The sequence below is a fragment of the Rana temporaria genome, assembly GCF_905171775.1.
Source record: "Rana temporaria chromosome 4 unlocalized genomic scaffold, aRanTem1.1 chr4v, whole genome shotgun sequence".
Taxonomy (NCBI): Eukaryota; Metazoa; Chordata; class Amphibia; order Anura; family Ranidae; genus Rana; species Rana temporaria.
Window position 1 is genome coordinate 1,574,261 of NW_024404458.1, and position 22,137 is coordinate 1,596,397.

Consider the following 22,137-nt stretch of genomic DNA (forward strand, 5'->3'; position numbering starts at 1 on the left):
TCACTTATTATTTTACTGTTCGGGAGAGTTGTGTGGGATTTGGTGGAGAGGTGTCCCAGTGCTGATGTCAATGCATTGGGAGATTCCTTCACCATACACTCACTCAGGTCTGATTCCAGGTTATGTTATGTGGGTCCTATGACAAAGAAATTCTGAACCAGTTGTGTCCCATTGACTTTTACAGGGAGCTGTGGGTAGTCAATGCAATTTGTGTAACCAGTGTTCCATTTATTTTATGCCCAGTAAATATTTTACCACTGGTTAAGCTATATCTGTGTGGGACTCTGTCTATTGCAGCTGAGTGGCAGGTGACCAACATCAAGGTAACAATAATTAACTGCATTTATTATTGTGTGGTATCATTGAGGTCCCCTCATTGCCATTTGGGTTCCACAATCATATTATTGTCCAGTTGTGCCAAGGTGGGGATCGAGCCAAACTTCAGGGGTTGACAAGCAGAGTGCAGGCCCAAATCTAAACCAGCAGCTCCTTCGGGGGTAGTGCTACATATGAAAATTTGTACTGATGTTTATTTTATCAATTTTTAGTTTCACCTAGCTTGTTCCTATAAATTTAGGATCAAAACAAATATGGTATCTAAAGTTTATGGAGCAGGAAGGTTTAGCTGTCTGTCCTAGAGACAGAACAATAGCATTGTCAGAACCATTGACGTATCGCAGCATAGCGCCTCCATATACTGTCAGAACGTCTATACTGAAATATGAAAATATTATTGTATTTATGGAAATATGTAAATCTGTGCTTTGGGAGAATCACATCTTCCTACAATATCAAACAAGAAATCCAAAATTATTTTATCCGTGCTATTTTGAAGACAAGTAACACAAATGAATATTGCTTAATATATATATATATATATTATTTATTAACTAAAGATATAGTGCAAAATTAAAATCAGGTATAGTTCATGATAGAACAAATAATTGATATACTTCTACAATCAGAGATACATGATGGTTAAATGTTCAGATAATATTTGCATTATAGGACAAGGTATATTCACAGATCTTACTTAAATCACCCTTGTATATTTAAAACCTGGTAACTCGTAAAATAACCTTCCGTGACTTCACGGCTTCATGTAAATACTCTTGTTTACATTATGTTATCTCTTCTCAACACAAACAGATCTCCTTATTTACTTCTTATATGTGTACATATCAAAGGACATATTTTACACACGCTTGACAATACATACAAGCTTATTTTAAGTTTAGAGAGAATTTATTTTATACACACATCACCCTAAAACCATTGTACAACTGTTGGCATTTAGCTTTTTAAAGACAAACAAAAATTGTGTATGTCTCTTAATATTTGGAATATACCGTATTTATCGGCGTATACCGCGCACTTTTTTTGCCCTGAAATTCAGGGCAAAATCGCGGGTGCGAGATATACGCCGATACCCGCTTCCCGCGCTGAGTTAGAACTACTGCGCCGGCATATACCGAGCGCAGTACACTCGTGTAGGCTCGGTTCCTCTCGCAGTCACGTCCTGGACGTACAGGACGTGACCGCGAGAGGAGCCGAGCCTGCCCGACTATACACGAGTGTACTGCGCTTGGTATATGCCAGCGCAGTAGTTCAAACTCAGCACGGGAAGCGGGGATCGAGTGGGGAGGACACCGCAGAAAGACGCCAGACCCAACGAGGAGGACACCACCGAAGCCGCAGCCGGACCCGAGGAGGCCGCCGATGGACGCCGCGCAAGACACCAAAACTGTAAGTACTAAAATGTTTTTTTTACAGGAATGCGGGTCCACTTTAGGCGCGCAATACCCCTATAAATACGGTAATTATTTCATACTACAGTTAAAAATAAGATAACTCCAAATTGCCTTGCCAAATATATTTAAATGGTTTTAGTTATGTGTATGCAAAAAATATTCAATTACCAAAAGGTAAATAAACACATTTATACAAGACCAGTGTAGCATTACCCCCGGAGGAGCTGCTGGTTGTTTTGGGTGGCACATTTACCTCATGGCTCCCCCGAATTCCTAGGGGTAAATGATGCGTATTGCATTTGGTAGAAGTAAAGGAATGTCCGCAACAGGTGTTCTTTGCTGTGCTCTGTAAACTTGTGGTGAGGAAAGTAAAGTTGAAGAAGAGAGAACAGCAGATTCAGGCGTGATGATAGGGAAACAGTCCTGCTCCCAAACGTAACACTTCTCTGCGCTACTCCTGCCTGAGTGGGTTTAGTGTACCCGGACAGGCCTCTCTCACTGACCTGGCAGCCGGAGTATCACTCTGACAATTGTAGGATAAGTCTCTGCCACAGACCCTCCTTGGTGAGCCTCAGAAAGATACCTCTGCCACAGGTCCTCTCTGGATTGTAATCACAGAGATATCCCTCCTTAGATGAATTATGCCTGGATCTCCTTCAACTTGTCGCCCAGGTACCGACTGACAGGTGATCAATCCCTCAGTGTCTGGCTACCTTGATCCCCGGTGGTTTGTCGAGGCCCTTTTGGATTGTCAGCCTCTCAATGGCGCTCCTCAGACGGACTCCCCACCAAACAGCAGTACAGCTTAGGATCCTCAAAGGTGGGAACCCAGTCACCCACTGTGTCCCGTCACTGTTCAGATGCTCCGGGCCAACATGGTCCCGGAACCAGGAACAACGCGTGGCCCGCATGCCCCGGCCAGGTAGGCCATATCACCGGGGGGGCCATGATGTGGTCACCCTAAAGGTGGGTGCCACACTCGAAGAAGAAGACCCAGAACCAATGGCGTCTGCCTCATAAATACCCCTCCCCTGCATGCACAGCGAGGTCAAACCCTCCTGATTGGCTGCTGGGAAAGAGCACCCAAACCCTGATTCCACTGCTGCCACCTGCAGCACTGGGGTTGGAAGAACACCCCAGCACAACAGAATAGCCCACAGCACAGCCCAGCTGAGACAGAGACCGTGTTTTGCACTTAACAATCTGGATCAGAGTTTAACTACACTCTGATCTACCTCTAAATTTAACTAGCATCGGTACCATAAAGTACCCAGGCGCTACACCAGTATTTAAGAGTTCTTTTTGTTTGAGAAGCAAAGTCCCAAGAGGGACTTCTTTTACCATTGCTACATTTCTGCATTCAATCTCTCCCTTCCAGCTTCCTTCAGAGATCCTCTCAGAGAGAGAGTTCGTCTAGAGCTCGAGAGCCCAATCAGTGACCCTCAAAGATTGACCCCCCTTGTGTTCTCTGCAATTACTTTTTAACACACCCAAGAAGTGGGTGTGTATCTCACATTACTACGTCATTGACAATGTCAAATGATGCTATGTTAGGTAGGCTGTCAAGGCAACCTAGCTGGGTGGAAAACAAGTACTTGTTAAACGATGTCAAAGAAATGACAATAAACCCAGACACACCGGCAACTGTTTAAATTTATGTCTTGGGAAAACGTATCCCACATTTTGCTAATGAGTAGTTAACATTCCTAGGAAAGTGAGATCATTTGAAAAGTAACTCTAAGCAAAACACTCCACAAATAAAGGTTCTCAATATCTCTGACACTAAGGCCCCATACACACCATAGAATCTATCCGCAGATAAATCCCATCAAATGGGTTTCTGCGGATAGATTCTATGGTGTGTACACTCCGTCGGATATTTATCCGCGGATAAATCTCCCCTGGGATGGATTTCCAGCAGATGGATATTTGCTGACATGCTCAACAAATCCATCTGCTGGAATCCATTCCAACGGATGGATCCGCTCGTCTGTACAGACTTACCGGATCCATCCGTCCAAAGGCAATGATTTGACGCATGCGTGGAATTCCTTATATGACAGCGTCGCGCCCGTCGCCGCGTCATAATAGCGGCGACGGCGCGACACGTCATCGGCAGAGGATTTCAGCGCGGATTTCAATGCGATGGTGTGTACACGCCATCGCATAGAAATCTTCTGAAATCCTCGAGAGGATTTATCCGCGGATACGGTCCGCTGGACCGTATCTGCGGATAAATCCTCTCGTGTGTATGGGGCCTTAGGATCTCACATTTGTAAGAATAATAATATACAGTATATGTATTAAACGGGTTTATATATAAATTACTAATATATTGTTAAGATATTAGAAAGAAACAATTAAGATATATATATAATTCCACCGGAATTGTGAATAAGCCCTTTGGTCTCATTATACAAAGATGACCCTACACAGCCTGTACTAATCTCCCCTTTTCTACAGATGTCAAACCTTCAAATTCATGGTCTGGGATAAAGATACAGAAAAACAATGCCTTCTTGTAAGGCAGAAAACCGCTGTAGAGATTTTGGATTTGATTTTAACCTCTTAGAGAGAAAATAAGATCTAAAATGCCTTTAGTATTGTTCATATATATATGAATAGGAAAAATATGAAAAATACATAATATGCATAATATAAAGGCCTATATGTATATTCTTTTAACGCAAAATGTTCTGACAGCATTAGCAAGAGCAATCAGAAAGCAGCATGCAGAGGGATCATACTCAACCAGTTGTTATGAGGTGGAAGATTAAGAGATGGTAGATAAAGGTAAGTATTGCCCGTTGTTAAAGAGAGAGAGATTTGTGCTAGAGTGGTGGTGGGGAGGGTGGTAAGAAAAAATATTTTTCACCAAGGTGTACTTGTGATTTGCATATTTATATCACTAACACATGAAAAGACAGGGGTAGATTTCCTCTCACTTCCTGTTATCTCCTTCCGTTTGCAAGTAGGAGTCGTTTGTAAGTTGGATGTTTGAAAGTAGGGGCACTTTATAATGAGGTCCCATTTCTAGCTAATTCCGCATATACCGAAGGGCAATTATTTTGGTAGAGATGCTCCACCAGTGTATTACTTCCAGGGACCATTGCCCTATGATCCCCTCGATTTGCATAATTCCAAAGGTGCAGAGCATAACAAGTGTCAAAGGTCGGTTCTTTGTCCCAGACCTCATAGTACCGTTTAAATGATCCCGGTTCAATAGGATAAAAATGTCCAGGATTCAAGATAGTGATATTGCCACACATAAAATCCTCTTTACCAGTAAAGGAAGCCATACTACAAAACTGATTTCGAATACGAGTAAACAAAAGTGGCCCTTGGTAGCCCCAAATTTCACCATGATAATTTTTAACAAAGTCTTCCATACATTTCCAGATAAACTCATGTTGGGAAGAGAAACCCAGAACAGCATTGCTGGAATACTGCTTTGACTCTGCAGCCAGAAAGTTGTGATGTGGGTTGGGTCGAAGTGATATGAAATCAGTGTCCATGTAAATGCCACCATATTTCCAAAGCAAAGCTAGTCTGCAGGCATCAGAACTGACGTGGGCCCAGTAGATTTCTTTTGCTGGATTAACCTGCAAGTAAAATTGAGAGCCAATTAGAAATAAGTAAAAATAAATAGATAAATAACAGTTTTCCAGTAATTTAAATATATTCACAGACAATTTTTTTTTTATCTTTGCACTTTTTAGTTGTAACCAAGTTCATCCCCTCATTTGTTTTTAACTGCTTGCCGACCGTCGCACGACGATATACGTCGGCAGAATAGCACGGCTGCGCAAAAGGACGTATATATATATATATATATATATATACATCCCCTTTAAGAAGTGGCATTGTGGATGCGTGCCCGCCCGATGCGAGCTCCGTGACTCCGCCCATGGACTCAATGGGAGAAGTCCTTTAAGAAAAAAAAATTAAAATTCCACCCCCGTAATCCTTCTACGAGTCCGACCCGCCGCTACGAACGATACCGCCTCCATAGGGGGCACCCGGCCGAATGACGCGTGAGCCGTCTGACAGCTCATAAGTAACTGAGGGCAGGGCCACCCGTGATGTGGATGGGTGACCCTGCCCCCTCTAACGCAATGGGGTTTCCGGCAGCTTCCCCGTAGTGTCACGGGTGACCGCACCCCCTCAGATGCAACGGGGGTTTCTTGTGATGCGTCAGAGGGGGTTGGGGGCACCTGTCCACATCATGGGTGGCCCCGCCCTCGGGTACTTAAGAGCTGTCAGATGGCTCGCACATCATCATTCAGCTGGGTGCCTCCTGTGGAGGCGGTACTGTTTGTAGCGGCAGGTCGGACTCATAGAAGGATAACGGCATTGGAATTTTTTTTATTAAAGGACTTGTCCCGAGCTGTGTGTGTTTTTTTTTACTTTTTTGTTACTTGCGTCAGGGGGACGCCTTCTCGTCCCCCCTCTTTTCCTGCAGCCTGCAAGGTTGCATGCTTAGATAAGGGTCTGGTATGGATTTTTGGGGGGAACCCCACGCCATTTGTTTAATTTTTTCACGGGGTTCCCCATAAAATCCATACCAGGCCTGAAGGGTCTGGTATGGATTTTGAGGGGGTCCCCCACACATTTTTTTTGGTTTGGGGTTCCCCTTAATATTCATACCAGACCCAAAGGGCCTGTCAATGGACTAGAGGGGAACCCATGTTGTTGTTTTTTAAGACTTTTATCTGTATTGCCGGGATCCGACAATTCTCTATAGCCGCGAGTAGTTTTAACCACTTAAAGGGTCACTAAAGGAAAAAAAATGTTTTGCTGAAATGACTGTTTAGAGGGTATAGAGACATAATAGTTAAAGTGGAGGTTCACCCGGAAATGTAAATTTTTAACCTTAGATTCATGCTCATTTTGTCAAGGGGAATCGGGTAGTTTTTTTTTAAATCAAAGCTCTACTTACCGTTTTAGAGAGCGATCTTCTCCGCCGCTTCCAGGTATGGGCTGCGGGACTGGGCGTTCCTATTTGATTGACAGTCTTCCGACAGGCTTCCGACGGTCACATCCATCGCGTCACGATTTTCCGAAAGTAGCCAAACGTTGGTGCGCAGGCGCCGTATAGAGCCGCACCGACGTTCGGCTTCTTTCGGCTACTCGTGACGAAGACCATACCCGGAAGCGGCGGAGAAGATCGCTCTCTAAAACGGTAAGTACAGCTTCGATTTTAAAACAACTAGCCGATTCTCCTAGACAAAATGAGCATCGATCTAAGGTTAAAAAAAAAATTTGGGGTGAACTCCCGCTTTAACTGATTCCTTTTAAAAACTATTAAAAATAGATAAAAATCAATCATATAATGTACCTGTAGTTTCGTTTTTGTATTTAGTTTCGTTTTAGCATGTTATCCTGCCTCTGTGCTGGACAGTGCCATAGAGCAGTATTGGTTTGAAAACGAAACTAAACTAAAATCTCCCAGTACTGTGGTGATCAGGAAACAGACAACCAGGAAGTGTCCAGAACAGAGGAGATTTACAGCAACATCAGAGCAAAAAAGAACAATGAGGACATGAAACCAGGACTGCAGTAAGGTAAAGGAAGCTATTTAGCTAAAAAAAAAAAAATCCTTTAGTGACCCTTTAAGGACCTTGGCTGTTTTTCAGATTTGGTGTTTACAAGACTAAAACAGTTTTTTTTCTAGAAAATTACTTGAAACCCCCAAACATTATATATATTTTTTCTAACACCCTAGAGAATAAAATGGCGGTCATTGCAATACTTTTTTACACACCGTATTTGCGCAGCGGTCTTACAAGCGCACTTTTTTTAATTAAAAAATAAGACAACAGTAAAGTTAGCCCAATTTTTTTATATATTGTTAATGTTACGCCGAGTAAAATGATACCCAACATGTCACGCTTCAAAATTGCGCCCGCTCGTGGAATAGCGTCAAACTTTTACCCTTAAAAATCTCCATTAGCAAAATTTTAAAAATTCTACAGGTTGCATCTTTTGAGCCACAGAGAAGGTCTAGGGCTAGAATTATTTCTCTCGCTCTAACGATCGCGGCGATACCTCACTTGTGTAGTTTGAACACCGTTTTCATATGCAGGCGCTACTCACGTATGCGTTCGCTTCTGCGCGTGATCTCGTCGGGACGGGGCGCTTTAAAAAAAGATTTTTGGGGTTTTCTTTTTATTTCTTTTTCTTTTTTTTTATTAATTTTTACACTGAAAAAAAATGGATCACTTTTATTCCTATTACAAGGAATGTAAACATCCCTTGTAATAGAAAAAAGCATGACAGGTCCTCTAAAATATGAGATCTGGGGGTCAAAAATACGTCACATCTCATATTTAGACTTAAATGCAAAAAAAAATAAAAAATTGTCATTTGAAAAAAATGACAACTAGAAAATATTGCTTTAGGGGCATGGACAGAAGTGATGTTTTGAAGTCTCTTCCGCCCTGCTATGCTATGGGGACGGGTGGGGGCCATCTTGCCCTCACTCGTATCCCAGCCGACCAGGGGACAGGACCCAATCGCCTCCGCCGCTACCAACGGCTCCGGTAAGCGGCGGAGGGCATGGGAGAACGGCGGGAGGGGGGGCCCTCTCCCGCCACCGATAATGGTGATCTCGCGGCAAATCCGCCACGGAGACCACCGTTATCATTTACAGGACCGCTCTCAGTAAAGATGGAAATCTCAGTTGTGGCAGCAGCTGCTGCCGTTACCGAGATATCCATCTTTAAAGTAGGGATGAGCTTCGAGTTCGAGTCAAACTCATGTTCGACTCGAACATTGCCTGTTCGCCTGTTCGGCGAACAACAAACAATTAGAGGTGTTCACGGCAAATTCGAAAAGCCGCGGAACACCCTGTTAAAGTCTATAGGAGAAACCTAAAGTGTTAATTTTAAAGGCTAATATGCAAGTTAGTGTCCTAAAAAGTGTTTGGGGACCTGGGTCCTGCCCCAGGGGACATGTATCAATGCAAAAAAAAGTTTTAAAAACAGCCGTTTTTTCAGGAGCAGTGAATTTAATAATGCTAAAAGTGAAACAATAAAAGTGTAATATTACTTTAAATTTCGTACCTAGGGGGGTGTAAAGTCAGCATGTGAAAAAGCGCATGTTTCCCGTACATAGAACTGTCCCTGCACAAAGTGTAATTTCTGAAAGAAAAAAAGGCATTTAAAACCGGCTTTGCGGCTCTAATGAATTGTCGGCTCTGACAATTACAGAGATGATTCATTCATAAAAAATAAAAAAAAGTGTGGGGGTTCCCCCAAATTCCATTACCAGGCCCTTCAGGTCTGATATGGATATTAAGGGGAACCCCGCCATTAATTTAAAAAAAAAAATGACGTGGGGTTCCCCCCAAATATCCATACCAGGCCCTTCAGGTCTGGTGTGGATTTTAAGGGGAACTCCACCCCAAATTGAAAAAAAATGGCGTGGAGTTCCCCCAAAAATCCACACCAGACCCTTATCACGTTAACCTGGCCGGCCGCAGAAAAGAGGGGGGGACAGAGTGCGCCCCCCCTCTCCTGAACCGCACCAGGCCACATGCCCTCAACATGGGGAGGATGTCCCCATATTGATGGGGACAAGGGCCTCATCCCCACAACCCTTGCCCGGTGGTTGTGGGGGTCTGCGTGCGGGGGGCTTATCAGAATCTGGAAGACCCCTTTAACAAAGGGAACCCCCAGATCCTGGCCCCCCCCCTATGTGAATTGGGGATCCCCGCTGAGCCGACGGACACACGCAGATCGGATCAATTACGGTGTCCTACTTGTGTGGATGTTTCTGCATTATGTAAAACTATTAGAATAGTTTTTACTCTTTAGAATGGGGTGCCTTGAATTTGTCCATAATTATAAAGGGTGCCTCGAGATTGCCCATAATTTTAAAGGGTGCCTTGAATTTGTCCATAATTTTAAAGGGTGCCTCAAGGCTGTTTATAATTTTAAAGGGTGCCTTGACATTGTCCATAATTTTAAAGGGTGCCTCGAGATTGCCCATAATTTTAAAGCATGCCCCGAGGCAGTCAATAATTTTAAAGGGTGCCTCGAAATTGTCCATCATTTCAAAGGGTGCCCTGAGATTGTCCATAATTTTAAAGGGTTTCCCCCAAGATTGTCCTTAATTTTAAAGGGTGCCTCATGATTTTCCATAACTTTAAAGGGTGACCAAGATTGTCCATAACTTTAAAGGGTTCCCCCGAGATTGTCCATAACTTTAAAGGGTTCCCCTGAGATTGTCCATAACTTTAAAGGGTTCCCCTGAGATTGTCCATAACTTTAAAGGGTTTCCCCCAAGATTGTCCTTAATTTTAAAGGGTGCCTCATGATTTTCCATAACTTTAAAGGGTGACCAAGATTGTCCATAACTTTAAAGGGTTCCCCCGAGATTGTCCATAACTTTAAAGGGTTCCCCTGAGATTGTCCATAACTTTAAAGGGTTCCCCTGAGATTGTCCATAACTTTAAAGGGTTCCCCTGAGATTGTCCATAACTTTAAAGGGTTCCCCTGAGATTGTCCATAACTTTAAAGGGTGCCTCAAGGCTGTCCATAATATTAAAGTATAAAATGAGGGGGGTGTAATGGCGCTTGCCACTTAAATAGTAAGCAAATGATTAGTAATGAGCACAAAATGACCAGTAAAAATGTGTTTCACTCCTTATTCCTTGAAAAAAACCTCCAAACATCAATACCAATGATGAGAAGGATGAATAACGTGAAAAATAATGAAAATCCAAAATATATGATTGACTAAAAACCATTTCGGTCATCAGACATTTTTCAAATAAATTTCCCAAAATTGATAATATATAAAAGTGAGAAAATGAACCCTTCAGTGAATAAATAGTGACATCAAACATCCAGTGTATATTACAATAAATAAAAAAACTGCAAGAAAAAATGCAATAAAGAATAAATGTATCAAAAAAAGTCCATGTGCACAATCCCTGTGCTAAAAAATGTTCAATCAAAATAACGGTGCTTCAATAATATTTTCAAACAGTGTGTGGTGCTTCAAAAACAATAATCCAAATAATAAGGTGTTTCCAAAGTGCAGATGTGCTTGAATGATAGCTGTAATCCACCGTACAATCATTTAGTGTAACTGTGCAAAACCAACAGGCTGGCATATTGTCAAAGCTGATCGCCATTTGTCATCTATACTCCCAGAGAAACCGCTGTTCACATATAGGAGGGCCCCCACCCTAAGAGATTTAATTGCTAAAAATGTGCTGGATCCTCCTGAAAAGAAAAGCTTTTCTTTTTTCAATGAAAAAGGCTATTACCCATGCAAAACATGTTTCACTTGTAAACATACGAAAGAAAGCAAAAAGAAAAAAGAAATCTTTAGATCAAGTTTTACAGGGAAAGAGTATAAAATCAAAGATTTCATCTCATGTAAAACGGAAGGGGTGGTGTACCATTTGGAGTGCCCATGTAAAATCCAGTATGTGGGAAGAACCAAAAGACCACTCTGGAAACGATTACGTGAACATACACAAAATATAAAAAATGGATTCCCTAAACATAGCTTATCCCGCCACTATGAGCGTTATCATAATAAAGACCCCTCCACATTAAGAGTATGGGGCATAGAGAAGTACAAACCTCACTGGAGAGGGGACAACAAGGTACAAAAAATCAGTCAAGCTGAATCTCGTTGGATTCACAAATTGTGCACTTTGGCGCCCAACGCACATAACATAGAGTTTGACCTTAACTGTTTTATCTCAAAATATTAGTCACCTTGTTATGTCCCTTTTAAAATATATTCTTAAAGGTTATTTATATAGTAATTTTTATATATTTTATATACAATTTTTTCAATATTTTATCATCATCCTCTACGGACCATCACTTTTAACATACCTAGTTATTCCTTCCTTGCCCATCATTATTATTCTCTCCATTTTAAATACTTTTACCATTCTTAGTCCATTTTATTCTAATATATTATCACTGCTATGGCCATTCTACATATTTGGTTGTGACTCTTCTATTATCCACTAGAGGGTGCTTTAATACCATTGGCCTACATTGAATTTATTTTTAGTCTAAACATTACTATTATCCACCACCAGAGGGATATGTCAGTGTTAATATCATAGTTTTGATACAAATTGTTTTTAAATTGTTTTTATATTGTTCCAAGCGGATGATTCCTCATTCTATTATTTATTTCAAACCATGGTAGCGAAATATTAATTTGATATGGCGCCGAGTTCGTGTGCCCAGTGCGGCATTATAAAAGTCACCAGTGCATCTACGGCTCTCTATCTTATGATTAAGTGGCGTCGGGCTGCCACGCAACGCGTCAAGATTCAGGAGAGCCGTCGGTGACGTCATCTCCGTTCGCGGCCGAGAACGGAGACTACTCAGAGACACACGCCTGTCAGCTACATGCTGCCTGATGTTTTTTTTTAATCGTTATAAATGTAAGTGCATTTCCTTTGCTCATTAAAACCTTATGTTTGCATACTACACTATGAGGATATCATATGTGTTTTATTGAGTGCCATCCATGCTGGGAGTGTTCTGGCTAGGACCTGTGAGATCTGCAGCTGGGAGTTTGGAGAAAAGGCTGTCCTGGAAGCATTGATCTGCAGAGATATCTGCTGGGCTTTTCAGCAATCATTATAGGCTCAATATAGCCTTTCCTAAGGTGAGAGGCTTGTACTACCATACACTGGTGTTGGTTTTGCACAGTTACACTAAATGATTGTACGGTGGATTACAGCTATCATTCAAGCACATCTGCACTTTGGAAACACCTTATTATTTGGATTATTGTTTTTGAAGCACCACACACTGTTTGAAAATATTATTGAAGCACCGTTATTTTGATTGAAAATTTTTTAGCACAGGGATTGTGCACATGGACTTTTTTTGATACATTTATTCTTTATTGCATTTTTTCTTGCAGTTTTTTATTTATTGTAATATACACTGGATGTTTGATGTCACTATTTATTCACTGAAGGATTCATTTTCTCACTTTTATATATTATCAATTTTGGGAAATTTATTTGAAAAATGTCTGATGACCGAAATGGTTTTTAGTCAATCATATATTTTGGATTTTCATTATTTTTCACGTTATTCATCCTTCTCATCATTGGTATTGATGTTTGGAGGTTTTTTCAAGGAATAAGGAAACACATTTTTACTGGTCATTTTGTGCTCATTACTAATCATTTGCTTACTATTTAAGTGGCAAGCGCCATTACACCCCCCTCATTTTATACTATTGCTGGTGCGTAAGCATCTTTTAGTAGTGGCTGCTGCCTTCATATTTATTTTATCGCTTTTTATCCACATATTATTATTCGTTTTTAGTGCCCTGGGTTAGAGTGGTTTTGCGCATTAGTTTCCCCCCCTTACACATAATATTAAAGGGTGCCTTACCCAACCTACTAGTGTATTATTGGGCCGCCGTACTAGTTACGGTGAGGTGGTGGTTTGAGCAGTCCAGGGCCAATGCGGCGGTCTGTTTGGAGGCAGCTATTGTGGGCTCCCTTACCGAATTAAGCAACCTGGTTTACCGGGGTCCGTCTGGGTACCCCCGGCTGCCGGGTCCGTCTAGGACTACGTTGCGGGTGTGGGGAGTGGCTAGACGTCGTTTTCAATCCCCTGGCAGATGGTCCCCCTTTACCCCGCTGTGGGGTAACCCTAACCTCAAACACTTCCGCACTATACCGGACCCGCAGGTGTGGGCGCGCTCGGGCATTAAGGTCCTCCGGGACATTGTTAGTGGGGGATCCCTGCTTCCCTTCTCGACCCTGGCCAGTCGTTTCGGTCTGGCGCCCTGGATGCTGTTCCGCTACCATCAGCTGCGGCATGCTTTCAGGGCCCAGTTCCCGACCCCCCCTGACCTCCGGACTGACCTGGTTGAGGACTTGCTGGCTCAGAACACCCTTAAAAAAGCACTCTCCACTCTGTACTTGACGATCCTTAGTAAGAACTCCCCTAAGATGGATGCTCTGTGGGGCAAATGGGTGGTGGATGTCCCGTCCCTGGACAGAGGGGTATGGGAGGAGTGCTTCGAGGATGGGTATAGACTGGTGATCTCATCTAGAGATAAGCTGATTCAGGCCAAATTCTTGCACAGAGTGTACTTCACCCCCCAGAGACTGCACGGGATATATCCGCAGCGTTCACCTAACTGCCCGAGATGCTGCACGGCGGTGGGAACATATATGCATATGTTTTGGACATGTCCCAGACTGTCAGACTTCTGGGCCGCTGTCTTTGAAACGGTGAATGTGCGCCTCCAACTGTCTCTTCCTATCTCCCCAGAGCTGGCGCTCCTGGGGGTGCAGGATGATGAGCAGAGGCCTCGGTATGTTAAGCTGCTGTTGTCACTACTTCTTTTCTACGCAAAAAAAGCGATCTTACTAAAATGGACCTCTAGAACCCCCCCTACGGTGGGTGGGTGGATGGATGCGGTGAATGCAGTTCTCCCGCTGTATAAAATGACGTACATGAATAGGGGCTGCCCGTTGAAATTTGAGCGGATGTGGGGGCCTTGGATAAATCCTCTGTGAGCAAGCCTGGATATTGTATTCCCGTTCCTCCTGACTGTCTCCCCCTCCCTGCCTTCTCTCCCGCCCCCCCCCCCCTTTCCCCCCCCCCCCCCCTCTCTCTGTCCCCGGCCTGATAAGCTTGGTAATTGTCATGATGGATATGCTTAGCTGTACCCCTGCCATGTTGTGACTTGTGGAATGTTCACCTGCGGCTGTGAATTCTGTATCTCATGTCTGCCTACGATGCTGCTTTGTATTGATGACTAATGTACCTTAAACTGTACCATTTTTGCCTTAATAAAGACCAACCTTGTTGTTAAAAAAAAAAAAAAGGGTGCCTTGAAATTGTCCATAATTTTAAAGGGTGCCTCAAGGCTTTCCATAATTTTAAGGGGTGCCCCGAGATTATTCATAATTTTAAAGCGTGCCTTGACAGAAAAAGGTTTGAGAAACACTGCCTTAGGCCCCATACACACGATAGAATCCATCCGCTGAAAAATCCCAGCGAATGGGTTTCAGCGGATAGATCCTATGGTGTGTACACTCCAGCAGATCTGTTTCCGCGGATATTTCTCCCCTGGGATGGATTCCAGCAGATCGGATATTTGCTGACATGCAGAACATATCCATCTGCTGGAATCCATCCCAACGGATGGATCCGCTGGTCTGTATAGACTCACCGGATCCATCCGTCCGAAGGGATCCCCCGCATGCGTCGTAATGATTCGACGCATGCGTGGAATTCCTTATATGACAGCGTCATAATCGCGGCGACGGCGCGACACGTCATCGCCAGAGGATTTCGGCGCGGATTTCAATGCGATGGTGAGTACACTCCATCGCAGAGAAATCTGCTGAAATCCTTGAGAGGATTTATCCGCGGAAACGTTCCGCTGGAACGTATTCGCGGATAAATCCTCTCGTGTGTATGGGGCCTTAGACCAGTGTCATTTGCTTTTATTCTTCTTAAAGCTCCTATGGCTGTTTGGTGTGACCACATTACTGCAAACTGAGTTTTAAAATTCCAAGAGCTGTGTCACCACCCATAGGCTTCCATGACCCGGCTATTGTCAACACTCCTTTCCCTGGCAGCAGCCACTCATTGACACAGGGAAGCCAGAGCTGAGCGTATTGAAAATAGATAAGTACACAGGTATGCTTTGAACAGATTAGGTAGGAAGAGGGGGGGGTACATTTTTAAGAATAGTTATAGTAAGGCTTTAATTCCACTTTAACCACTTCTCTACTTTGGGTGTTTTTCAGATTTGGTGTTTACAAGACTAAAACAGTTATTTTTGCTAGAAAATTACTTAAAACCCACAAACATTATATATATTTTTTTTCTAACACCCTAGAAAATAAAATGGCGATCATTGCAATACTTTTTGTCACACCATATTTGCGCAGCGGTCCTACAAGCGCACTTTTTTTGGAAAAAAATCACTTTTTTTAATTAAAAAATAAGACAGCAATAAATTTGGCCCAATTTTTTTATATATTGTGAAAGATAATGTTACGCCGAGTAAAATGATACCCAACATGTCATGCTTAAAAATTGCGCCCGCTCGTGGCATGGCGTCAAACTTTTACCCTTAAAAATCTCGATAGGCGATGTTTAAAAAATTCTATAGGTTGCATTTTTTGAGTTACAGAGTAGCTCTAGGGCTAGAATTATTGCTCTCGCTCTAACGATCGCGGCGATACCTCACTTGTGTCGTTTAAAAAATTGTTTTCATATGCGGGCGCTACTCGCGTATGCGTTCGCTTCTGCGCACGAGCTCGTCGGGACGGGGCGCTTTAAATTTTTTTTATTTTTTTCCTTATTTATTTTTATTTATTTTATTATTTTTTAAACTGGAAACAAAATAAAAATGATCACTTTTATTCCTATTACAAGGAATGTAAACATCCCTTGTAATAGAAAAAAGCATGACAGGTCCTCTTAAATATGAGATCTGGGGTCAAAAAGACCTCAGATCTCATAATTAGACTAAAATGCAAAAAAAAAAAAAAAAAAAATTTGAAACTGTCATTTTTTCAAATGACAAAAAAAAAATGTTTCTTTAAGAGGCTGGGCGGGACTGACGTTTTGACGTCACTTCCGCCCAGCAGAGCTATGGGGACGGGCGAAGGAGATTTTTCCTTCAGTCTCGTCCCCAGTCACCAGCCGAACGGTCCCGATCGCCTCCGCCGCTACCGACGGCTCCGGTAAGCGGCGGAGGGTGCGGGAGAGCGGCGGGAGGGGGGGCCCTCTCCCGCCACCGATAACGGCGATCTCGCGGCGAATCCGCCGCAGAGAGCGCCGTTATCGTTAACAGAACCGCTGACACTAAATATTGATACCTCGGTTGTGGCAGCAGCTGCTGCCGTTACCGAGATATCAATCTTTAAAGTTAGGCCGTATAAAGACGTACGGCGGTTTGGAAGTGGTTAAATGCGGTACATGTCAGTGTATATACAATTTATATATATTGGAATTTTTTTGCGCTTACCCTCTACCAAAAAAAAGTATGTGCTAAAAGATGCTGCTACTTATAAAAGTCTTTTTTTTTTTCTCAAACAAAAGTTTTTATTGAGCAAATGTAAAAAACAGCTTACAAAACTCCAGAGCGTAATCACACTTAAAATCACAAGGGAGAGTACACATATAACATGTCACTACATCCAAAGCCACACATTATTGTAAATTCCCCTGCAACCATCGCCCACCCCCCCCCCCCACCCCACCCCCGGGGGCATGTACAAGTATCCAGGAACCCGTCGGTCGCAGATCTAGAATAACCTCTCGTACACAAGATCTATCGGGGCTAGCCCCAGAACATCAAGCCACTGGGCCCACAGCTTTTCATATTTGCAGCTGGTCCCTCTTCTCTGATACACCACCTTCTCCAACCTCAAAGTGACTCCCGTCTGCTTAATCCATTCCTGCACTGTAGGTGGTTCAGTGTCCTTCCAGTGTCTCAGTATCACTAAGCGAGCCTGGAACAGGACCCTGCCTATAGCCTGTCTAGGGATATCCTCCACTTCAGAGGCCTTCAGTAATCCCCAGCAGGAAGACAAACCTTGGGTTCCAAGGGAACTTGTGTCTGGAAGGCCCCGTTAATAGTGTCAACCACCCCCGTCCAGTAAAGATGGAGCTTCGGGCAGCGCCACAAAAGGTGGATGAGATCACCATGGTCCCTGCAGCACCTGGTGCAGCAGGGGTCTACCCCCAATCCCATTCGTGCCAGCCTGGCTGGCGTATAATGGACCCGTAAGAGGATGTAGAGTTGCGACAGTCTGTGTGCCACATTCAGGGAGCACTTGGGGACCGCCTGCAAGGCTTCCTCCCACTGCTCATCCTCGAACGCTCCCACATCCCGTTCCCATCGCACCACCGCCTTAAGAGGGGTACCCAATAGGAAGAGGTTTAACAACATAGCATAGCAACTGGATATGAACCCCTTGTAGTTGGACAATTCGGACCGGAAGTTAAAGACTGGTGCCGCGTCCATGGACCATATATCAGCCTCTCTCCGAGCATCAAATGTGTGTTTGAGTTGTAGGTAATAAAAGTGCATGGACGCTGGAAGTTGGAAGTCTGCCCTGAGCTCAGTGAAGGACCTCAACTGGCCCGCTCTAAGTGATAAGAGGGATATCCCATACTGTTTCCACTTCAGATCGTACGGTAGTTTAGCTATTTCCCGGTAGTATAAGTTATCCCATATGGGGCTGTATTTAGTAAAACCTGTCACCCCCTGCATCATCCTAACCTTATTCCAGATCTTCTGCATGAGTACATATGTGGGGAACCATTTGTTAGATTTCGCATACCGCAAGGCCACCAGGCCCTCCATCACCTCTCCCCCGGTCGTGAATCTGAGCAGCCGAACCGAGGGATCCCTCAGATTCAGCTGCAGATACTGTTGGGGTTCTACCACCCTCGCAATGTGCTGCACCTGAGAGGCCAAATAGTAGAGCCAGGGATTGGGTAATGCCAATCCGCCAGCCTCTTTCGGACACTGCAGTTGCTCAAGTTTAACCCTAGGGGGCTTCGTGAGCCAAATTAGAGAGCGGAAAATAGAATTAATGACTCTAAACTTTTTCAGAGGGATGACCATCGGGGAGTTGTGCAATATGTATAGTAATTGTGGCATAAGGATCATCTTTATCAGGTTCACCCTCCCAACCAGTGACAGTTTGAAATTACTCCATACCTTGACCCGGTCCCAACAACGATTAATCAAGAGGGTGAGATTTAGGCTGACATAGTCCAGCGGGCATGCGGTAACCTGGATACCAAGGTACCGAAAGGATTCAGAGACTGGGATGTCCTGTATAGTACTTATGGGCAGGAGAGGCCGTCGATCAAGCAGAAGGAGAGATTAATTAATGGTCAGACCCGAGTATTCGCTGAACCGTCGGACCACAGTCATGGCCTCCGTTAGCGACTCGGCAGTGTCTCCCAGAAGCAACATGGTATCGTCCGCGTATAACATGATCTTCTCGTGCAGGTCTCCATAATGGAATCCCTGAACCAAAGGATCTGTCCGAATCATGGCCGGCAGAGGCTCAATGGCCAGGGCAAAGAGGAGGGGAGACAGTGCGCATCCCTGCCGCGTACCCCTGTGTAGATTAAAAGTGCGAGACACCCTCCCACCCTCCCTTATCGCCGCTACCGGGGATGAGTATAGGAGCTGGACCCAAGTAATGAATCCATCTCCAAACCCAAATTTCCACATCACTGCCCAGAGATTTTCCCATTCGACGCTGTCAAACGCTTGTGGGCATCGAGAGACAGCAAGGCTCTGTCCCCCATGTTATCCGCCTGAGATTGCATTTTGAGAAAGAGTCTCCTCAAGTTTATAGCCGTCGATTTCTGCGGCATAAACCCTGATTGGTCAGAGTGTATGATAGTGGAAATGGCCCCATTCAGTCTGACCGCCAGGACCTTGGCGAGAATCTTTACATCATTTTGTAAAAGGGAAATTGGTCTGTAGGACCCTGGGTCGAGCGGGTCTTTGTCGGGTTTCAAAATCAGGACAATGTTAGCCCTGGTCATAGATATGGGAAGAGTGCCCTTCTCCCTTGCGGCATTAAACACCTTCAGGAGGTGTGGAAGTATCAGTTCCCCATACTGCTTGTATATTTCCACAGGAAGACCATCGTCTCCGGGGGCCTTTGAGTTAGGGAACAGGCTGGTCGCCATCTGCAATTCACCCAGAGTCAACGGGGCACTTATAAAAGTCTAAATACACTACTCACTACATATACCGAAATAACATATAAGTGCACAACTTATAAATATTCAAATTAAACTTAATAATATCAAAGAACAATATTTATATTGAGTTCATATGGAAAAAAACTTGAGTGAATAACTGAAAAAAGTGAATAAAAAAATATAGCAAAAAATCCTTCTACAAAAGACGAGCATTTGTACAGGAGTCCTAGGAGTGAAATATCCTTCATGGTAGATATCTGTGCAAGCGAGTTTGATCTCTATAACTGGAAATCCAACCCTTCTGGTAAGAAGTGCATATTGCATGTGGGATGGAACACTTTGAAGCACTGCAATTAAGACCTTGTACACACGGACGGACTGTCCAATGAAAACGGTCCGCCGGACCATTTTCATCGGACATGTCCGCTGCCGGATTTTGGTCTGATGGTTGTACACACCATCAAACCAAAATCCCCGCGTACAGGATACGCGGTGACGTGGCCGCGCCGTCGCCGCGACGATGACGCGGCAACGTGCGCGACCCTGGAAGGTCAATGGTTCCACACATGCGTCAAATCACTTCGACGCATGCGAGGGCTTTCAGCCGAGCGGACATGTCCGGTAAGTCGTACAGACGACCGAACATGTCCGACGGACAGGCTTCCAGCGGATATGTTTCTTAGCATGCTAAGAAACCTTTGTCCGCTGGAAACCTGTCCGATCCGCCGGAAAATTGTCCGGTCGGACATACAGACGACCGAACATGTCCGCTGAAACTGGTCTGCGGACCAGTTTCAGCAGACATGTTCGGTCGTGTGTACGAGGCCTAAGAATCACCCTTTTTTCACCTATTCTAACACAGTTTATAGGACTCTTTTCTGCTAATATTTCTCATATATATATATACCGTATTTATCGCGGTATAACGCGCTCCCGCGTATACCGCGCACCCCTAATGTTGCCCCGAATCCTGTGGAAAAAAGTTTTTTGTACTTACACTTTTGGTGTCTTGCGTGGCGTCCATCGGCGGCCTTGTCGGGTCTGGCATCCGTTTGCGGCTTCGGGTGTCCTCTTCGTCGTGTACGGGTCCTTCTGTGGCTTCCGGGGGTCCTCTTTGTCGGGTCCGGGGTCCGTCTGCGGCTTCGGGTGTCCTCTTCGTCGGGTCCGGCGTCCTTTTGCGGCGTCCTCGCGTCCTCCCCACTCGTTTCCCGCGCCAAGTTTGAATACTGCGCCGACATATACCAAGCGCAGTACACTCGTGTATCGTCGGGCAGGCTCGGCAACTCTCGCGCTGACGTCCTGTATGCTCAGGACGTCAGCGCGAGAAGTGCCGAGACTGCCCAAAGATACACGAGTGTACTGCGCTCGGTATATGCCGGCGCAGTGTTCAAACTCGTGGCTGGGAAAGCGGGTATTGGCGTATACCGTTTAAACAACATCAAAAATAGTGATCAGATAAATATAAAATTAAGACTCTGATAATGACACAAAGAGAAATCCATAAAGTGCATCAGTGAAAAAAAGTCCAAAGGTGCTCCAAATAATGAAGTGACTATTCGTGATAAACATCAGAAACGGTGATCAACAGGAAGGTTCCTCCACCACTAACTACAGATGGCCCCTCACCTCAGCCATTCGACCATGGCTAGGTCACAAAGCTTTTGAAAAACCTCCAAGGCAAGTACAGGACACTTCCAAGTTAAAAAGGTGTACAGCAGGCAGCAGGCAGCAGACGGCTCAGCACTCCCAAAGACCACGGAGAATTTATATAAAACAAAAAGGGGACAAACTAGTGCTCTCTGTCTTTAAACTGGATTTAATGAATGAAAAAAATCTAAATAAACTCACATAAAACAACACTCAGAGCCGAGTGTAGAGCGTGGCAGCACAGCACGGAGCTCCAGGGCTTCCGGATCTAACACAGCTCACACGTCAGCGTGACCTCCTGGCCGTCCAATTGTAAATGGAATTGATTCCGTTACGTCCCGTTTGGGACAATACCTGGATGTTTTTTTGCAGCCTTTGGTACATAAGGTACCTGCTTATCTTCGGGATACAAAGCAAATTATTCAGATCCTGAACTCTATTCCCTGTACAGAGAGTACTATATTGGTAACTGCCGATGTAGGCTCTTTGTATACCATAATTGGGCATGATGCAGCTCTGGCGTCAGTGGCATGGGCATTAGAGTCCACTGATTTGAATCCTGAACATATTAGTTTTCTTCTAGATAGTTTGAGATTTTGTTTATTGAAGAATTATTTTTGGTTCAATAAGGATTTTTTCCTACAGCAGCGAGGAGTTGCGATGGGAGCTCGTTTTGCTCCCAGTGTGGCCAATTTATTTATGGCCCACTGGGAGCGGGATGTAGTCTTCCACGATACACCGCCTCAGCTCCTCTGCTATCGCAGATATATAGACGATCTAGTGATGGTCTGGGAGGGTGATATGCCCTCATTGGAGATTTTTATGGCTAAATTAAACTCCAATGATAAGGGTATTGTCCTAACTTGGACTGTTTCCCCTGAACAGGTAATCTTCCTAGATCTTGAGATCTTCAAATCTGGATCCAAGTTGGCTACCAGGAATCACTTTAAGGCTGTAGATCGAAATGGGTATATCCCTTTAACAAGCTGCCATCATAGATTGTGGCTATGTAATATTCCTCG

The 22,137-nt window shown here is 44.1% G+C and overlaps 1 protein-coding gene across 1 annotated transcript; it reads right to left on the minus strand.

Moving 5' to 3' along the window:
• Window positions 1-4,703: 4,703 nt before the first annotated feature.
• Window positions 4,704-13,581, minus strand: LOC120921805 (alpha-1,4-N-acetylglucosaminyltransferase-like). Its single transcript, XM_040334307.1, has 2 exons — window positions 13,439-13,581; window positions 4,704-5,462 (listed from the first exon to the last, which is right to left on the minus strand). The coding sequence occupies exons 1-2, from the start codon at window positions 13,579-13,581 to the stop codon at window positions 4,766-4,768; spliced, it is 840 nt and encodes a 279-aa protein (XP_040190241.1). The 3' UTR covers window positions 4,704-4,765.
• Between the last annotated feature and the right edge of the window lie 8,556 nt (window positions 13,582-22,137).

Coding starts and splice junctions, on each gene's coding strand:
- LOC120921805 (XM_040334307.1), bottom strand. CDS start 13,581: ATGCCGCAGCTGATGGTAGCGGAACAGCATCCAGGGCGCCAGACCGAA. Junction 5,463..13,438: donor CGCCCACACCTGCGGGTCCG/GTATAGTGCGGA, acceptor ACAACTAAAAAG/TGCAAAGATAAAAAAAAAAT.